Genomic DNA, 20755 nt, shown 5'->3' with positions numbered 1-20755 from the left:
ATTTTTTATTTTTGTTTCTACTTGTATAAGTTGAATTTGAACGTGCATGTTTGTGGAGTGACATATCACATAATGATCTATCTTACTAATTTGTTTCAAATTCTTTTTGATAACTTTTAAGTGAAATGCAAAAATAAGGGTATATTCCCTTAAGGGATGAATAGAGTTTTCTGTCAGGGTTACGGATGCATACCCTTTATCCTATGGTCATGTATCACGCCCTAAAGTTCCCCTTTCTAGCTTTAAAATTTATTTAATAAATCGTCTGAAGAAATTGTTTAATTTAACCTAGAGATGAACCTTAACTAATAAATGCAATTGGTATCGTGGAATTTTTCTTAAGTTCCACATGTCACAATACATTAACAGGATTTTTAGCGGAATTTTCAGCACCTCGGAAATAATTTTAACCGATTAAAATCAATTCTATGCAATATATAAATCACATGAATCCCTTTTTCTTTTTCCTCTTTTTCCTTTTCTTCTTTTTCTTTCTTGGGCCGTCGGCCCAACTCCTTTCCCATGCCGTTCCCTTATTTGGCCGGCCCGTGTTAGTATTTCTTACGACCACTGATAAATCCGCAAGCGCACGGAATACCGCTGTAGCACTTCACCTTCGGGTAACTCCAAAAGTATATCAAACTCAAAGAACGTGTGTAATCTACATAAGGCTAAGACTATCCAAGAACAACAACACATGGTAGGCAGTCTAGGCTAGAGAGGACTTTCTATGGGTTTTAATTATCTAAGCTAAGCAAATGTAATTTCATATCTATTGCTTCGGGCACCGACCCCAGCTGGTCTGCCAGCGTGGTTCCGGCTATAGCTCTATGATATATCCGAATGTAGAGGATTACTAGGATGAGATTCAGGGCTACCTTTGACAAATCCGTAGGATACACAACAAACAAAAGTAATCTCTAACCTAGACACCACGTCTAAGTTATTAATTACTACTCTAATACTTGCGCATGAATTTCCTTCTCTATCCGGAATCCTAGTACTAGAGCGCTTAGTACGAATACTAAACAATGAACCCGCAAATATGGAAATCTATCTTACTTAGATAAAGTAATTAAATAACATAATAAAGGAACACGAATGCTTACTTATTTGAAGAAGTTCTCCAAACCCGGAGCAGAGTTTATCGACAGCTCCGGTACTCCTCCAGAATTCCTCCTACGAAACTACACTCGTCGAGGTAGAAGTCGGATGAGCGCCAAACTTCCGAGCACTCCTCCAGAGCTTCCCCTCACTCTCTAATGTACAAAATATACAATAGAGCCTCTTGTAATTCAGCTCAAAGTTGTGTGCTGCGAATGAGAGCGAGCTCCTCTTTATATAGGCTCCAAATGATGGTTACATTGATGGGAATTGTCGGAAATGCCCCACAACCGCCATTGGGAAGTGATCAGGAGCATACACATGGAAGATGGCGATGAACGGAGACCAAACCGGTTCGGTCGAACTGGTGGTTCGGCTGAACCCAGGACGGCTCCGATCGGCCCGTTTTGCCTCGTGAACACTAATTTTGAGGCCCTCAGCCCATTGGCATGGTGGATTGGGCCATTTGGAGGTGTTCAATTGGGTTTTTGGGTCCAAAACTCCATAAGTACTCCATAAGTTCAGACACGAGTTTGATTCTCCTCCTCCTTCATGTATATTTCCTCTCAAATTTGGTAGTTTGTCACCTGCATGTGAATATACACCAGTACTCGTGGAAATTGTTAGAAATAAGCCCTACCACTATGTTGGATACCATATTTTATTTCATTACATGCAGTTATTGACGGTTAGATATTATGATTTAAGGACCGTCAACAGCCCGCGCCCCCTCCCTCCTCTCTCCTGGACACTGACAGGTGGGTCCTACCTATCGGACCTGTCCCCTTCCTCTAGCCGATAGCGGCAACCGCCATCCCAACCGCCGCGTCCACGCCGCCCACTTTCCCCGCTCCTCCCGCGCCCACTTCGCGCCCCGCACCCGGCCCCACGTCACCGCCCACTACCCCGCCTTCCTGCCCGCGCGCACATGCCCGCATGGGGCGGGATTTAATTTGAATCCCTCTCACTCTCTCTCTCCACCTCCCCCACGTCGTCGCCGCCGAGATAGGGCCGCCTCCCCCTCGCCTATAAAAACACTCCCCCGAGCCTCCTGTCTCTTTTTCCTACCTCACCGCCTCCTCCAGTGCCCTCTACCGCCACCGCCACACTGTGCAACCACCTCTGTTAGCTTCGCCGCCGCAAGAGCTACCTTGGCCACCACCTCGCGTCGCCGGAATCCCACCAAAACACCATTCCCTTGGTCCTCCGGTGAGCATCTCCATTTTTCTCCATCTCCAGCCGGCCACGATAGCCGTCGTGGTTGTCCTCTCCACCCCTAATCCCTCTCCTCTATTCCTCTATGTGTCACCGCCTATCACACCCTAAAAATCCTAAATATATAAATTGTTGTTTAATTGGAATTATTAGAAATGATTTTAAAAGTCTAGAAGAAAAGATCTAATTTTAAATAATAAATTCCAATATAAAAGTGGGCCAGATAAAATTTTATTAAATACTTTACTTGATTCTATAGTTCCTAGATTTTTCTGGGATTTATTTGAGCCAAGGAAGTATTTTTAATAAATGGAATTGTATTTCATGAATAAATTAAATTGGAAAAAGTTTTAAAAAGTTCTCTTTTGGCTTTGGGCCGAAAGTCGGCCCGAAACCTTCTCTCTCTCCTCCTCGGCCCAAGTCGGCCCGCAGCCGAGCCGCCGCTCGCGCGCGCGCGTCCGCCCGCTGACAGGTGGGGCCCACCTGTCAGTCTTCGTCTACCTCCAGCCGTCGCCCGGCCGAACCCTAGCCGAGCTGCGTCGCCGCCGCCCTTCCAAATTCGTTCATCTCTTTCCCGATCCGGTGAAATTGATAGAGGGAAATTGATCCCCGCGATCCACTCTACCTTTTCTCTTTTGGAATCGTCGGCTAAAATCGTTTGGAAATCCGTGGATTCGATCTCGAATTGGATTCGTCTCTCTCCCCGAACCCTAATCTTTCCATCGCGTCGCCGATCGCCATGGGCCTTCGTCGCCGCCTCCTAGCCCCTATAAAAGGACCCCCGGTGTCTCCGCTATCCGTCGCCACCCTCGCCTACGCCTCTCGTCGCCGGTAGAGCCCTAGCATCGTGTAGGCTAGCGCCGCCGTCGCCGCCGCTTGTCCAGCCGTGCGCCACCGCCGCTCCGGTTGTCGTCGTCACTCGGGAAGGCCATCGTCGGGTTCGCCAAGCCGTCGCCGTCCTCGTCCCGTCCTCCGTTTTTACCGAAGACCGCCGGAGCACCGCCGTCGTCGTCAAGCCGAAGGTCGTCGCCGCTTCTTCCTCGTCGCCGTCGCCGTCCGTTGAGCTTCCGCCGCTGTTTTGGTCACCGGTGAGTTCGCCGCGTCGCTCGCATCATTTTGGTGCTCTTCGTTAGCACCGTCGTGTCGTCGTTCGCCGGCGAGCTTGCGCGCCCGAGCCGCCGCCGGTGATGACGTCATCGCCGACGTCATCGTCGCCATGTCCCGTGGACCGGTCGTGGGCCGATAGATCCCGGCCGTTCGTTTTGGATGGATCGATCTCGGCCATTCGTTTCCGTGAGCCGCCGCCGTGCACCCAGTCTACCGCGAACCCTAGTCGATGACGCAATAATCCCCTTTTTCTTTTCAAAAATAATTAATTATTGCGTCATAATTCAATTAAAATCCATATAAGTATTTTAATCCGATTTAATCTTTAAAAATTCATAACTAATTCATCTTAGCTTGGATTTAGTTGGTTCAAGTCTCTAAATTTTTCTAAAATTGAGATCTACATGTTAAAAATAGCCACATGTACTGTTCATTCTTGTTTATGTGCTGTTTGGGTGATTTTGCTCTTTTCTCTTTAGATTCCGACGTTCCCGGAGAGTCTGAGTTTGCAGGAGAAGAATTTGAAGAGTTCCAAGGCCAGCAAGGCAAGTCACACAGATCCCAAACAACCCTTTGAGCATGTTGATCCCGTTTAAAGCTATTATTTCTATTCAACTATTGCATTTATTTTCGAATGTCATTGGGTGGAATTAACCTATTGTTTGTTATAGCCCTTTTGTTCTTGATCACTTTATTCCTTGATACCTCGGGTTATTATAACTTGACTAGTTGAGCTTTATATATTGGGCTGACGTCAGCCCTGGGCTTTATTGCGCAATAAAATATTAAGGACTTTCCTGTTTATAGTAAAAACACTAATAATCTTCTAAAAATCATAACTAATTCATCTGTGCTCCATTTAAGTCTATTCAAGTCTTAGTAAATCTGTTTAAGTTAGGGGTGAAAACGGAGTGGATATTATCCGATCCGATCTGCTCCGAATCCGTCCAATGTGAGGATATGGTAAGGGTTTTTAGATATCCGACCGGATGCGGATGCGGATGCGGATTTTGTCATGCGGATGCGGATGTGGATGTGGTATGAACGATATCCGATGGATGCGGATTATCCGATGTACTGTTTGGCGGATAATCCGCAAATTTCAGGCCACACAACAACTTTCAAGCCCACCTAGCTAGCCTAATAGCCCAACCCGGCCTAACCTAATCCTCTCCTCATCCCCCAGATCCGTCTCTGGCTCTCTCTCTGTGCCGTCCCTCAGCCGTCAGTCGAGGAGTCGGAGAGAGTAGCGCGGCGGCACGGTGCGACGGTGACCCTGCGCGGTGGCCGCTCCTCCCCAACACACGCCAGCCGATCCTCCTCGGTTAGCGCCGCCGCCGCCGGCTGCCGGCTGCTAGCGCCGCTGCCAGCTGCAGGAGGCTGCTAGCGCCGCCGCTCACTGCTGTGTGTTTTGTGTTGTACACCTGTACTACTACTGCTGTATGCCTGTATGTAGTATGCTGCGTGTAGCACTGCATAGGGGTACTCTACTGCTCTATGCTTGCTGTTGCTGTATGCCTGTATGGCTTGCCTCATGCCGATGACTTTTATTCTACATTTTAAGCAACGTAGTGACCGGTGAATTATTGAACTGAACACTTATATTATGTTTTTGATGGATCATAGATGTATCTTGGATTATTTTGACTAGTGAACTATTGAACTGAACACTTATTACTTATAGTTATACTATTACTATTGAACTGAACGCAGTGAACTAATGATGTTTTGCCATCACTTATAGTTATACTATTACTATTGAACTGAACACAGTGAACTAATGATGTTTTGCCATCGTATTGGGGCTAATTGTATTGCCGCCCTCTTGTTGTATGGATTGAATACAAACTTGACATCCGATAACTTTTTGTCCGTTTCCGAACCAAGTCCGCACCGACTCCGCACCGAATCCGACGTTCGAAATAATCCGCTCCGCATCCGCATCCGCACGTCATCCACACCCGCTCCGTATCCGCTTAAAAAAAATGGTTTAGGATATGGTATAGCTATTATCCGTCCGAATCCACTCCGGTTTCACCCCTAGTTTAAGTCTATTCAAGTCTTAGTAAATTCATAAAAATCCCTAGAATCCATTAAAAATGGTTTTTTTCTATTTCAGTAGACTTATAGCATGTTTTGCTTGGTTTGTCGCGTTGATTTTGGCCATTTCGTCGCTCCGCAATACCTCGAGGTCGTTGCAGAGATCTCATCAGTACGAGAACAAGGCAAGTCATGCATTACAATTGATCATATTGTACTCAATTTACAAATGTCCCGCTTGCTATTAAATGTTGCATTATTTTACAATATCATGTGGGGATGGGTCCTATTACTCAGCCATATATTATTTCCCTTATGCCATTAAGAACTCGGGTATCAATTTGACTAGATGTTGGTTTAGGAAATGGTTAGCCATGCTTAGATCCACTAGTTCACATAATGGGATAATTACATTATTAGACACTTAGTATCATGATGAGCAGCGTGCTCGAGACATCCAGCCATGTTTCGTTGGTCATAATTATCAAATTAAAATGCGACTGAATGGTAGGCTGTGGGTGCATGGTTTTGCTGGTCGCGCCCATGGCAATTAAGGACCGGTTCACGGGAAACCCTGGAAGACTTACCGTGCCTACCACAAGTGGGAATGGGTAACTGTTTGACTTGTAGTATAGCTCGACCTTTTCCTAGGCACCGATGGCAAGGGTGGGCGTGATGGAGTTGGGTCGGGCGGGGTGTCCAATTGTCCATCTTCCGGATTCACCACGGCACACGGGGGGACTGCCCACTCTGGGTTAGGGGTAGGGGTGAAACCTCAGCGTGGTGTGGATGGTTAGGGGAGAGTTATGCGATGGGTCTTGTCACGATTTCCCCCTTTATAGTACCATGGTGGTATTTCGGGGCATGGCAACATGTGTGGAATCGTGTCTTGTGGGTACAGTTGTACACCTCTGGCTAGAGTAAAACTATTCGAATAACCGTGCCCACGGTTATGGGCGATCAACCAGATTCACCGTGATTAGTCAAATCCTTAATAATTAGCTTAATGAACTGGTGTAGTTCAGGTGGTTGGTTGGGCTTGTTGCAATGTGGTGTAGCGTTGGACAGTGATGATTAATATTGCTTAATTCACTACTATAGTTTACTGCTTTCAACTACTATTTTTGAATGCTTGCTTTATGCGAATGAACCTTTAGCCTCCTTTGGATATATATTGCATCATACCTTCTCTTCCGGTATGATTTGCTGAGTATAGTAGGTAGTACTCAGTCTTGCTCTCTCTTCCCCACACCAGAGTTGGAGTGCTGCTCAGTTGGAGGTCTCTCAGAGGAGTCGGTTTCGTCGCTGCCGTCAAGGATGCCTGTGGAGTGGGGTCGCCTTGCTACAGGAGTCAAGCTTTCAAGTTTAGCTCGTTTTTATCTTTCCGTTGCATTTGTAATATTTTATATGTTTGTAAGACGTGGATCTGTATATCAACAATTGTTGTTTGTATACCCTGACTGGTCCTGGATAGGGGTTTTAATGCACATTCAGCTTAGAAATCCTGGTTCGTCAATTTCTGGGCATGACATCATGAGATATACGAATACGGTAGGATACATGTAAAATAAGGAAACCAGTGAATTCGTGTGGGAAATATCCTTCACGAGTAGGACCGTATCAATATCCTACTCGGAGAAGGGAAGGACTGTATTGTATCATGTGGGGTTCGATATCTCCAAGTTCTACTTGGTGACCAAGATGATCCTCGGTACAAATACATACCCCTTGAGGGGTACAGGGCATCGGATCCTGAGTGCAAAACACCCGCCACCACAGAAGCAATCCGCAGGACTTGAAGCCTATTCGCCAATAGATCTCGTCGAGCTCCTCTCGACAAGGATCGCATCAGTAATCTCGGAGTTCAATTGTTCTCTTTTGTACTTTGTGGTTTCTTCTATAATCCCTTATAAACTGGATTAGGGTATTACCTTACGAGGGGTTTGAACCAATATAATTCTTGTATTTTGTATGCTTGATGTCATATCATGTAGATCATCATACCAACGTACCCCAGTACTCTCAGAATACGGTCTACGGGTATCCCCCGTCGACAGTGACGCGCCAGGGAGGGGAACTTGGTGCTCAAGGTTTCGCCAAGATGACTTCAAGCTACTCCGACAACTACATTTGCACCAACTTTGGCTCAGGAGATCCAACTCGGACACCGTTGGTATGGACCCAAGTCAGATCCATCGTCTTTCCGGTCTATGCTGCAACGCCGATCTCATCCATCCCAGTACCTGTCGGGATCGAGAACAGCGCAAGAGAGGATTCAACCAAGGTGGTCTTGCATACATCAAACTGTTCTGGGAGTGAGCATAAAGCAGGAGATCTTTGCAAGTTTGCTCTCCACTAAAGGCAGACACTTCAGGATGCTCTTCTTCCTTCTCGTTGTCGTCATCGTTGTCATTCTGATTCTCGAGAGTGCTCTGGATGCTGCTCATGTTTCCATTGTAGAGCGCCCATATCCTCTCCGTGTACTTGGCAACGAATATCAGCCATGCAGCACACGGCCCGCTACCAGCGACACTGATTGCGCATTACTACCCCATGCCGACGAAAGGGAGGTGATGGTGACGCGGCAGATCGCCATGTACCAGTACACCAAGAGAGGCATCGACGAGCCGACACACATATACCTAAACACGCGGTCGTACATGGATCCCATGATGGAGTCGCTGAGGGAGAGAACGTCGATGGTGTGGGATGCGATCAGCCTCCCTGATGACAACCACCCGCTGCACATCCACATGGAAATAGAGAAGCTTGGTACGGGACATTGACAAGCTGAGGGAGTGCATGATGGTGCGGAGCAGCGGCAGCGACGACATGGATGCGTGCAGGCTGGAGCGACACCTTGCCGGCGGGTGGAGGCATGTTGTGCCGAAGCAGGAGCGCGTACGGAAGAACATGTTCAAGGTGCAGCCCGACACTATGACTAGGATGTTGGTGTGGTTCCGGCCATTGTCGCCACTACATCGTACCAATCTCAATCGTCGGAGGACTAAGATTGTCAGCACCCGAGGTTGGAATTCCTGAATACTTGGAGCATACACTATACTAGTCTCATGATCCGTGGCTAGTACACACATCCACAACATTGTTATCACATCCATACAATATATATGGCACATCAGTAGAAAAGGTGGCTCTTATATATAACTTAGCGGTACAAGAATCATACAAGATAGTTGGCCCAAGTAGCCAAACAAAAGAGTATTTCAAATGCAATGGAACAAATATACAAGTTCTTCGGTATGCCCACCTACCAAAACCACATAGGCAACCGACTAGGAATCATCCTAAAAAGAACTATCCATAGAAACTCCGGTAACCGGCTCAAACACCTGCTTCCTGCAAATAAGACTAAAAACAACAACAAGAGGTAGGTCAATACACGAGGTATTGGTGTTAACGTCAAAATTTGGTAAGATTCTATAGTGGATTCGGTTAAGAAAAGAAGTCAATTAGCCGATGGAAACCTATCCCGAGCAAACCAAGTTCAAGGAGGAATCGTGAAGACCACGACATGGCAGTTTAATTCTGTCCATTAATTATATTAATTATGCAGAGTCAGTTAGTTTCCTTTTATTTTTAGGAAAGATTGTTTAGAGTCCGATTATGACTTGTATATTTTATTTTATCTTTAGGAAAGTTTGTATCTTACCCAATAAGGACTAGTACCTACCCATGAGTATAAATATGTACACTCAGGGCCCTTGTAAAATATCTCTCGATCAATACAACTTCGGTGTATCACCACCCTTTTTATTTTCATCTTTCTCGACGAGTTATTGTTTCGAGTTGGGCTGCATCGGCTTCGATTTCCGATGAGGAGTAAGGCTTGTTATGGTTGGTTTTATCTACGGGGCTAGGGCTTCGACACTCTAATCTTGTCGATGTAAACACCTATCATATATCTTAGTTAATTTAAGTCGATGTCTCAATTTAATTCTTCGTGTGATGACGCATGAAGCGAGCGCAACCGGATTCAATGCTATATATGATTTCTAACTTTGTTTTGCCATATTATTTTGTTTGACTTGTTTTGGTTTGTCATTTAAAATGGCAGTGTTTTTATCAATCGAAAAGTGTCTTCACCTGTTGCAACGCACCGACATTTTTGCTAGTACTTCTTCCGTTTCATATTATAAGTCGTTTGATTTTTTTTCCTAGTCAAACTTTATTAAGTTTGATTAAATTTACAGAAAAATTTAGCAACATCTAAAATATCAAACTAGTTTTATTAAATTTATCATTGAACATATTTTAATACTCCCTCCGTTTTATATTGTAAGATTTTTTGGTCTTATCTAGATTCATCCATTGATCAATGTATATGTTTTATATATGTGTCTAATTTATTAACATCTCTATGAATTTGGGGAATGCTAGAAAGTCTTACATAATGTAACGGAGGAAATAATATGTTTGTTTTGGGTTGAAAATACTATTATATTTTTCTATATACTTGGTTAAACTTAAAGAAATTTAACTAGGAAAAAAGTCAAACGACTTATAACGTAATACGGAGCAAGTAACTCATATATACCAGCGTGTTCATAAATTTTTCTGTATTATATACCAAATAATCCTTTTTTATGATTCCACGATAGTACTCTATTTTGCCACCATTTCTAGAGTTCCTTTAGTGCCAGATAACACCGAGATAGACTACTTTATTTTTCCACCAACAAACAAAACAAAATAATACGTCATATAATGCGGTCAACACTGCAAGTAGTCTCCACCGATTTCTGACCTTAATTTAAAGTGGTACTAGTAAGTAGACCGGTTTTATACTCCATAAGCCGATGGAAGCAGCCTTGGCACGGGCTGGACCATCAACGGCACGGCCCTCTGCAAGGTGAGCCCATAGGCCTCCTCCATGTTGAGCTTGTCCGGAGTCGCGCCGTTAGCCAAGGTCCAGTCGAACCCGTGCACTAGCGTGGCAGTCATCAGTGTGACCATCCGCAAGCCCCAACTAAGGCCAGCGCATATTCTCCGTCCTGCTCCGAATGGTATCAGGCCGAAATCAGCACCCTTGACATCCACGTCTGCATGCATCCTGCCGGGGAGAAACCGAGAAGGCTGGTACTGTAGCGGGTCGGGCCATTGGGTCGGGTCACGGGCTATAGCCCAGACGTTGACTAGGAGGGTAGCGCCCTTGGGGATACGGTAGCCGTCCACCTCACACTCCTCTGCAGCCTCCCGAGGCAGTGAGAGCGGCGTTGACGGGTGAAGCCGAAACGTCTCCTTGATCACCGCGGTGAGGTAGGGGAGGCGTGGAAGGTCAGACTCGGACACGAGACGACCCCTACCGACGACGGTGTCAAGCTCATGCTGGGCCTCCTTGAGGACGTCCGGGTGCCGGATCAGCTCCGCCAGTGCCCACTCCACCGTGCTCGATGTCGTATCCGTCCCCGCAGTGAATAGGTTCTATCACGATCCACAAAAAGAAAGAAGAAAGATCATGTCAACATGGAAGTGGTGTTGCGATAATCTGAAAAGGCACGGTCATCAGGAACTTACCAGGAGCAGAGCTTTGATGTCAGTCTCGGTGATCTTTTCGCCGTCGCCGTCCAGCTTCTGCTCCTCCTGCATCCTCGCCAGCAGCACGCTTAGAAGGTCGTTGCCGTGCTCGCCAGCGGCGACCCCGTCGGGCTGCGCCCCGGCCTTCCTTTCGTTGATGAATCCGTTCATCATGTTGTCGTACCGACGGTGCAGCCTCTTCATCTTTGCCACGACGCCCTGCGGGTCGAGCCACCGGAGCGCCGGCACGAAGTCCCCGACGTTGAAAACGCCGGCGAGCTGCATCAGCTCCACAACCATCTCCTTGAACTCCCTTGCGCCTTCCCCGCCGTCGACGGCGAACACCCGGTGACCGATGGTGGCGCGGGCCAGCGTGTTCGTGGCGCAGACGTTCGCTTCCTGCCCCAGCGCCACTGACGCCGCCTGCTGCCGAGCGAGGTTCCTCACCATGAGCGCGACCTCGCCCTCCCGGACGGCTCGGAGGTCGTCGAGCGCCTTGGCCGAGAAGAGGTGGAGAGCGCACAGCTTCCGCAGGGCGCGCCAGCGCGCACCGTAGGGCGCGAAGACGAGGTCCTGGTAGTTGTACGCGACGTGCTCGGCGCCCGAGTTGGGCGGGCGGTTGCTGAAGTTGGCATCGTGCCCGCGCAGGAACTGCGCAGCCACGGGCGCCGACGCGGCCACCACCACCTCGGCGCAGCCGAACCGGAGCCGGAACAGCGGGCCGTACTGCCGCGCCAGGGCGCACATGGTGTGGTGCGGCTTGTCGCCGAGCTGCGGCAGGTTGCCCAGCACGGGCCACCCGCGTGGCCCGGGTGGCAAAGGCCGCCGCTTCCTCGCCGCGTCGCCGCCGCTGCCGCCGCGGAGGAAGTACACAAGGTACCACACGGCGGCGGACACGGCCAGGGAGCCGAGCAGCAGCGGGAGAGGCACAACGTCCATGACCGTATGATCCGCTCGCTCGTTGTACGATGGGAAATGCGGGTTTAGAGAGGAAAACGCGGACTGGGTAGTTGATATATACACGGTACCCCCGCGTGCTGTGCAGCTAACAAACTACCCTTCGTACCTACCACCGAACAGGTACCAAAGGTTGTTTGCTTGATTCCTTTTCTCCTCATTGCATGTGTGGCTGTGTACTGGTCAAATGACGCAAAACCAGCCCACCTGTTGCAATCACTAATAATTTTATTTTATTTGGCTCTCGACTACTTGGCACATATCATAGAAATCTTGTTTCAAATGAGTAAAGAAAATATGTCACAGCATGTAGTGGTGCAACTTTCACCTTTTTTATCAAAGAAAATTTCATCATTGACACGAGATTGTCCCGGATATCAACAAATTTAATACTCCATCCGTTTTTACCCTTTCTGAATAAATCATGATGTTATTCTTTTTATGTATACTAGTAATTTGTCCGCGCTAACGCTACGGTAATATTTAAGTAAATCCATGTTATTAAAAAACTTATCCATTTCATTAAAAAAATTAAGTTATTTCCTTTTATTTTGTTTTTTTAGCAACATTGACATATTGATTAGTCAGTTATAGTTAATCTTGACAAACTAAAGCATCAGATGTCAAAGGACCAAAGAGCTGAAATATATAGGAGCTACCTTATGATTCGATACAAAATATGCATTATTAACTGTCTTCATATATCAAATGTTATCTTACGTGGCAATGTGACCAAAGTTACGGATCACATCAATTACCATATTTAGCATTACAAAACAAAGCTAGAAATGATTTGGTTTTACATAATCATTCGATATGATTTTTGGGCTAGTAAAAAACTATTGCTAACAGAATATGACAACACCAAGTCAACAGGCCCGTAGGATGTTAGTTAAATTTTCACAGTTGCAGCTTGAGGCCAATCTCGCCAATGAATGAATACACGGTAGATCACTTGGAGCTCAGCCTCAGTGGCAGTTCCAACACCGTCACTCCTCAACAGTGCCCCAAGTAACAATAGGATTCAAAATAAATTAGAGTATTAGATCGAAATTTCTAAAGAAAGTGCAGGATAAAACAAGGAACCTAAAAACAACTCAGATTCAAGACGAATGTACAGTAGACAATGCAAGAAAGAAATTTACAAGAGACCATCAGAGAGTATATATGCACTTCCCTTGCACTATCAGGGTGCTTGACCGCTCGATCTGGTGGTGGTGGCTATCGCACAACGGTTGTGGGAAGGATGACGACATCAGTTGCGAACGGCGGCACCCTCAGCCTCCACTGCTTATGCCCAGGATTCTCAAATCTCAAAGCGTTGCGAGCTGAGGCTGGGGAAGACCCGGTTTCCGCTGCCTGGGACATCTAACTGCCTAAATAATCAGAAATTTCGGACTGTAGTCTGTAACGACAAATGAAATAAGGTGTACCATCAGAACAGTAAAAACAAACTTGCTTGGATTCAAAGCCTCAAACTGCTTTTCATCTTGCAAAATAGTTGGAATATTCATAAAATAAAGAACAATAAATTGATGATTATGGCACTTGTATAAATAATGATATAAAGGCAATTGACTGATGATAAAGTAATTAAATAAATACCCAATGAACCAATCGATCGATGTTGATTCGATGGTTAAAATATGCATCGGCTAAAAATCCGATGTCATTAAATACAAATGATTAAGTAATCAATAAAGCCTTTGCTACAATCGACTAAAACCAACTTGTATATAATCCTTATAAGTCGATGCAACACTTAAACAATATCCAGATAACTCATCGGCTGAAATTCCGATGAAACAATGATTGATGCCTACTAACATAAATAAATTTAACTTACAACCACAACCCCATAGGTCAAACCAAACCGATGCAATATAAGGTTGATAATTGCTCGATAGATTTAAGCAAGCTGATATGACATCGATCAAAGTGTTCATGCATTAAATTTAACTAAGACAGTAAAACTAGCTGAGAGAAACTTAACACATAAGATAAGATTGGCTAACCCTCCGACGAAACATTAGCATGAACCTATCGGCTTAATAAGATTTAGATTATCTATAACAATCTAGTAGGTCGAACCTTACCGATGCCACATGAGACTGTATATGATAATCTAATACTCAATAAGTCAATAAATCTGTCTAATGTGATGGATATAACAAATCTATCTAAAGTAGCATTGTGATTGTATAGATAAACTACTAATCATTTTCCACTAGCTTTGGTAAATATTTATGCAAGTCATTCATGGATGAAAATGCACTTGTTAAGCGACAAAATGAACCTCCGGCCAATCCACGTGAGTACAAGGATTGGAGGGCCCACATGACTGTTAAAATCGACCTAAAGTGGGGCCAAACCATCCTTAACCGCCATAGGGGCACACCTGTGAACCTCTGGAGAAAGGCAATGGAGATTGGTGGGACCCTCAGGTCGGTCGAACCAACATTGTGCCCCCCATCTCCACCCTACACGTCGCAGTCCCTGGTTGCTCCCCAGTGACGATTGTGGGCGTACTGACATCCACAACTGCCATTCCAACCATCATATGAAGGCTATAAAAGGAGGAGCTCAACACAACACAACAAAGTAGAGTATTGTTGGTATTTCTTACATTACTAGAAATATAAATTCCAAGCAATGGAGCTAGAAATGGTCCTGGTATATATATATGGTTACAGAAGAAATTCGCAAGCGCACGGATATACCATTGTAGCATTTCACCCGGGAGTATTCCAAGGTATCGTATTTATTTAATCCCAAGGGAAGGTTGTAAGAGAGAACTATGCTAATAATGTAAACATGCCACTTGTATGATTAGAGTGTTTAAACAGGGGTTAATATATTTATAAGGGTAGAGTGACACGAAGCAAAGAACTCATATCTCTCATTAATCAATCCTAAACTATGTGGAAGAAGAAATAGAAAATCAATCAATTCCTATAATTCTAGTATACACCTTAATCTTAGTGTACATCTGCTAGTATACAACCATATAGCCAATACCCCATAACAGTGCCCTCCTGGTGTTTCGAGAGACCACCCCGGGTTGCCGAGTTCCTTACAACGACCTATCATAGAGTATCCTCCCCAGGAAAGTTTCTTAAGAATATATGCTATCATGGAGGAATACCCATACTGAGCTGTCACCATGTGCGGCCCACCTCGACTGACTCATAGCATATATGCCCAGATAATGATACTTAATAATCTAGACACCACGTTTACATTATTAAATACTACTCTACATCCCCCGAGATAACATAGAGCAACCGAATAATCGGACACAAAACCCACACCACTGCACCTCTCTGGTAGGCTAACTACTCTACCTTCACCCTTTTTTTAGAATAGGGACAAATCGGCAAGATATGCCTTAGTGAGGATCCATAAATAAAACCGCACGAGTGATCCGAGAGAAGGTCATCTGAGGAGTAAAGCTACTTTGCGAAAATATATGAAAATCCCAAGAGATTGGTAGGTAGAACAAGGACTTGAGTCACGACTATTCCGTTCATCAATTACCTAAGATAGTAAGTTAGACACTGCAAAAGTTCACAGGTACAGGTATGGCTTAGAATAATCTGTATACTTGTATTGTATCTTGGGAAATTTTATTCCACATTAATCCTTAACCTTTACTCGGGACGAGTAAAGAGCTAAGTGTGGGGGTTTGTTGACGGCTGTTAAATGCCAAATTTACACCGTCAATACCTGCATAAATCTGAAAAAATAAAACATACAACATAGTGGTAGGGTTTATTTCTAATAATTTCCACGAGTGTTGGTGTATATTTGGATGCAGGTGACAAACTATCAAAGTTGAGACAAAATATACATAAAGAAGGAGGTGAATTAAACATCCATATTCAAGCCTATGGAGTTTTGGACCCACAAACCAATCGAAACACATTCAAATGGGCAAATCCACCATACATATGGGTTGAGGGATCTTTACCAGAGCCCACGAGAAAATTCAGGGCAGATAGAGCCAGCAAGGGTTCTGCCGAACCCAAAAACAGCCCAATCAGCCCCAATGTTCACAAGTCGGTAGTTACCGACTATCCAAGACCGTTTCTACTGGTAGAAACCGTCATAGAGGACATATGGAAGCTCAAGAGTGAAGATGCTCCTTGCATGCTTAGCATCTCCACATTTCCAAGGCACATCCAAGCCTATAAATACCCCTTATGTCATTCATTCCAACACACACCAAAGTATGAGCTGAATTACAAGAGGCTCTATTGTACTTTATTGTATACTAGATTTAGGGAGAGAATAAGGTAGAAGAAATCGGAGGAATTCTGGAGTTGTCGGTAATTCTCCTCTTACCTTTTTGTACCTTGTTAATTATTCCGCTTTAATAGAAATATCATTCTAAGTAATGAAGGTTTACTTCGTGAGAATTATTTTTGGTTAGTTCCTAATTAGCGTGCGGGATCATTGTTCACTATAGTTCATTAATTTATAGTGATTGTTTTAGTGAGTTATAAACACTATAGTAGTTATTAATTGCGTAGACGCGGTGTCTGGGTAATTAATTTCCGGTGATTGCTTCATATCTCATAGTAGGTTTAAGGTTGGTGTAGAGGTGGTGACAACCCTCAAATATACTAAAGTCCTCCCTGTCCGAGTACACAGTAGAGCGACATCTGGGAGCAGCGGGCTGGCCAGTGACTGAAGTATTGCGTTAGTATTAAATTGAACTTTCCCTAAACACTATTTCTCACTCGGAAATCCTCTCCACCCTTCGCCTGCATTTGCTTCGTGTCCTTGGATGAGCCTGAAGAGCTTCGCCTACATTTGCTTCGTGTCCTTGGATGAGCCTGAAGAGGAGCTGAACACACATGTTCCCTGAGGAAATTGATACCTTGGAGTACTCCCATGTGAAGGGCTATATCGGTATCTTCCGTGCGCTTGCGGATTTTATCTGTGACGTCAAGAAATACCAACAAGCATTTCTAGCGCCGTTGCCGGGGAACGGTTACTGTTTATCTCCGAACCTTGTTCATCCTCGTATCCTTTTTACTTTTCTTTCTTATACCTTCACCCCTGCTACCTTCATCCTCGTAAAACTTTTCTCGCCTATGGAGCCACTATCTATCTTCCAATTATTTGCTCCTCGGGGCGAATTTTATGAGCCACCTCCTTCATCGGAGCCTATTTTAATACCTGGCTATGAAATATGTCCCAAATTCATCAGTATGGTTAGGGAGAAATATTTCTATGGTCTAGACTAGGAAAACCCCTACCATCACCTGTGAGAGTTTCAGCAGTTAAGTTCGTGCCTCTTGATTGAAGGCATGACATAGGAGACTGTTAAATATAAATTGTTTCCGTTCTCTCTCCAAGAGAGAGCAAACCAATGGTACATTTACACCGTTGGGAGTGTGAGCAGTAGCTAGAATGAGTTGCGAGCCAGATTCTGCCTTGCCTTCTTTCCTGTTACTCGTATTACTTCCCCTCTGGGTCGAAGTCCTCAGCTTTCGACGGAATAATAAAGAATCAATAGGTGTAGCTTGGGCTAGGTGGAGGGAATAGTGTTGACGGTCGTTATCGATCAGCTTCGCCCGTCAATACTACCAAAATAAAGGAGAACTAGTTATGCTTACAATGCATATTTGTGTTAGAATAATAAATATTCCACTAGCACTAGGATTACTAACCTCTTGCAGAGAATGAACATAAAATGGAGGAGAATCGACATCAAAACAGGCGATCTATCAATTAGACGATGTCGAGAATCAGACTTATCAATGAATGGGCCAAGAATGTAGAAAGGACACGACCAATTGGTCCAAAATTCACAAGTCTACACATGGGAGCAAAAGAGGAGGCCACCAGCCAAAGCCCGGGCTGGTTGGGCCGAACCAGGGGGTTCGGCCGAACCCTTCTCATCGCCGTTGGATGCAGGGCTTCTTCTGGACGGTGGAGATTCACTCCCTATGGCGGTTGGAGGGTATTACCGACCTTTCCAACCGCCATAACCGTCATTAATTACCTGCCTATTTAAGGAGCTCACTCTCTCCATTCCTCCACACACCTCAAGCAAGAAGTTCATTTCATCTCTCAAGTTTAGTATAGTTTCTAGAGTATAGTGGAATAGAAATAGAATAGAATCTTTAGTCCTCAGAGTCTTCGGAAGAATTCGGGTATGGCTCTAGTAGCTTTTCCTTCTTTTGTAAGACTTGTACTTTATTTCGAATACTCTTCTTTATACTACTCTGGTATTGTATTACTTTCCGAGTATATGAATACCAGCTTTACTATATATTCAAATATATTTATTATGATGCTAGCTTATCTGGGAGATGCAATGGTGTGGGTATAATGATCGTATTTACGATGGCTCTATGTCATGACGATGATATTAGAGTAGTATTTGGTAATTTAAGCGTGGTGTTTAGATTACTGGATATCATTATTTGGGGTTATATGCTGTGGAAGCGAGGTGGGCCGCTGAAGGTGACAGCTTAGTACGGGTATTCCTCCGCACGTGTATATAGTCCTAAGTTAATTTCCTGGGGAGGGTACTCCTCCGTATTTAGCCTCGGTTGTATGCTCAAGACGGATTGTCGTAAGGAACTCGGCAATCAGGGGTGGCTTCTCGAAACACCAGGAGGGCATCAGATAGAGGGTATTAGCTAAGTAGTAAAATAATTAGGATGTACGTATAATATGTATGTATACTAGAAGTATAGGAATATGATGTTTCTATGTTCTTTCTACTTAGCTTAGATAATCATGAGTAAGAGGATGAATGCTTCTGCTTAGTGTCACTCTACCTTATGAATTATATTAACCCCTGCTTAGACTTTGGTTATTACAAATAATATATAAATTATTACTACGGTTCTCTCTATTATAATCTTCCCACGGGATTAAACAAATACGATACCCTTGGAATACTCTCGGGTGAAATGCTAAAATGGTATATCCATGCGCTTGCAGATGAACTCTGTAACCATAATATACCAGGAGTATTTCTGCGCCATTACTGGGAATTATATTTCTAGTAATGTCGTTAAGAAATATCATCAAATAGTTAGGGGGTGTTGCCTGCATAATTGGACAATAGCAAGTGTAGACTAAAATGACTATATACTAGAAGTATAGAACTGATGCTTTTCTTATTCTTAGTCCACTTAGCTTAGATTATTATTCATCGGAGCCTATTTTAACACCTGGCTATGAAATTTGTCCCGAATTCATAAGTATGGTTTGGGATAAATCTTTCTCTAGTCTAGACCAGGAAAACCTCTACCATCACCTCTGAGAGTTTTAGCAGCTGTGTTCGTGCCTCCTGATTCAAGGCATAACACATGAGACTGTTAAATGGAAATTGTTTTCGTTCTCTCTTCTAGAGAGAGCAAAACAATGGTACATTTACACCGTTGGGAGTGTGAGCAGTAGCTGGAATGAATTGCGAGACAGATTCTGCCTTGCATTCTTTCATGGTACTTGTATTACTGCCTATTTTGAAGTTTAATTTTTAATCTGACCCTACTTTTTCAGGTTTGCTCATTTGACCTTGTTTTTCAAAACCGTACTTGCTGTCTGACCCTACTTTCACTCCCCCGTCAAATTTTCATTTAATTAAAAGAAAAAATAAATTTACTAGCCGAAAATGACTAAAATGCCCCCTGATTCTACAACATTATCCCCAACCTTATCTAGGCGGCTGCCACACACGCGGAGGGGGCGATGCCTGCTGCATGCGCGAAGGGGGTGGCGGCGGCTGTGGCGTGCGTGGGAGGGAGCGGCCACGGCGGCACGAGCGGAAGGTGGGAGCGGCGGTGGTGGCGCGCACGAAGGACGGGAGCGGCGGCGCGCTCGGAGGGCGGGAGTGGCGTTTGCAGCGCGCGGAGAGAGAGCAACGGCGGTCATCGCGGCAGCACGCGCTGAGGGTGGGAGCAGGGTGGCAGCGGCTTGCTCGTCGCTTGGCGCTGAGAAGGGAGGTGTGGTTCGCCGCTGTGCCGCGCAGTCGATGCAGTGCTGAGAAGTGAGAGGCCAGCGGCTCGCCGGCGTTCTTCATGATTGGGAGGAGAGGCAGCGGCTCGCCCATGCACGGTGCTGAGAAAGTATAGGCTAGCTGCTCGCCGGTGCTCTTTGCGATTGAGGAGCACGGCTCGCTGGTGTGCTGCATGGTCATGGGGGAGGCTGCATCTCACCTAGTGCGGTGCACACGGGGACCTCAGCATAAGGCAGGCAAGGGGCATGGCTATGAGACCTCCATGGCTATTGCTTGCCCATCTTCATCTCCTCTTTGTTGGATTGCTGCTCAGGAACATTGTTAGACACTAATATACTACATGTGTGTGTTTATTTCTTCAGTATATGCAATTTGGGATGGATTTGTTAAATTTTTATTAAACTTAATTCATATATTTTTGTCAAATAAAAAAAATTTTCAAACATCTACCAACTTGAAGTGAAAGTTATCAAATTATAGTAAAATAATACAAACTGTAGTCAACTTTGTCAAATCAAAGTCGAATTTGTCAAAAAGATGACAAAAACTAAGTCAAATTTATCATAAATCTATCAAACCTACAATAAGTACATAAATTTTTCGCAATATCTTTGCCATGAAAAAACCGGACCAATCTAACAAAATAACCAAAAATAGGTGACAATGAGAAAGGGCAAAAATGGCATTGCGATTTTTGTTTACATGGATAAGTGCTCTTGACAGAAGAGGGTCAAACCGTAGCTTCAGTTTTGAAAAAGAGGGTCAAATGAGCAAACTTATTAGAACAGGGTCAAGTTGGTAGTTAACCTTTTA

The 20755-nt window shown here is 44.7% G+C and overlaps 1 protein-coding gene and 1 pseudogene across 1 annotated transcript; one reads left to right on the top strand and one right to left on the bottom strand.

Annotated features, from left to right (window-relative positions):
* The first annotated feature begins 8039 nt into the window (after positions 1–8039).
* Positions 8040–8508, top strand: LOC127785800 (multicopper oxidase LPR1 homolog 2-like; annotated as a pseudogene).
* A 1512-nt stretch (positions 8509–10020) lies between these two features.
* On the bottom strand, positions 10021–11970 carry LOC127786089 (flavonoid 3'-monooxygenase CYP75B3). The gene is made up of 2 exons (XM_052313413.1): positions 11002–11970; positions 10021–10908 (listed from the first exon to the last, which is right to left on the bottom strand). The coding sequence occupies exons 1-2, from the start codon at positions 11938–11940 to the stop codon at positions 10267–10269; spliced, it is 1581 nt and encodes a 526-aa protein (XP_052169373.1). The 5' UTR covers positions 11941–11970; the 3' UTR covers positions 10021–10266.
* Positions 11971–20755: the final 8785 nt, after the last annotated feature.

This window comes from Oryza glaberrima, chromosome 10 (genome assembly GCF_000147395.1).
Source record: "Oryza glaberrima chromosome 10, OglaRS2, whole genome shotgun sequence".
Taxonomy (NCBI): domain Eukaryota; kingdom Viridiplantae; phylum Streptophyta; class Magnoliopsida; order Poales; family Poaceae; genus Oryza; species Oryza glaberrima.
The sequence above is the reverse complement of the archived record's forward strand: the minus strand, read 5'-3'. Positions and strand labels throughout refer to the sequence as shown.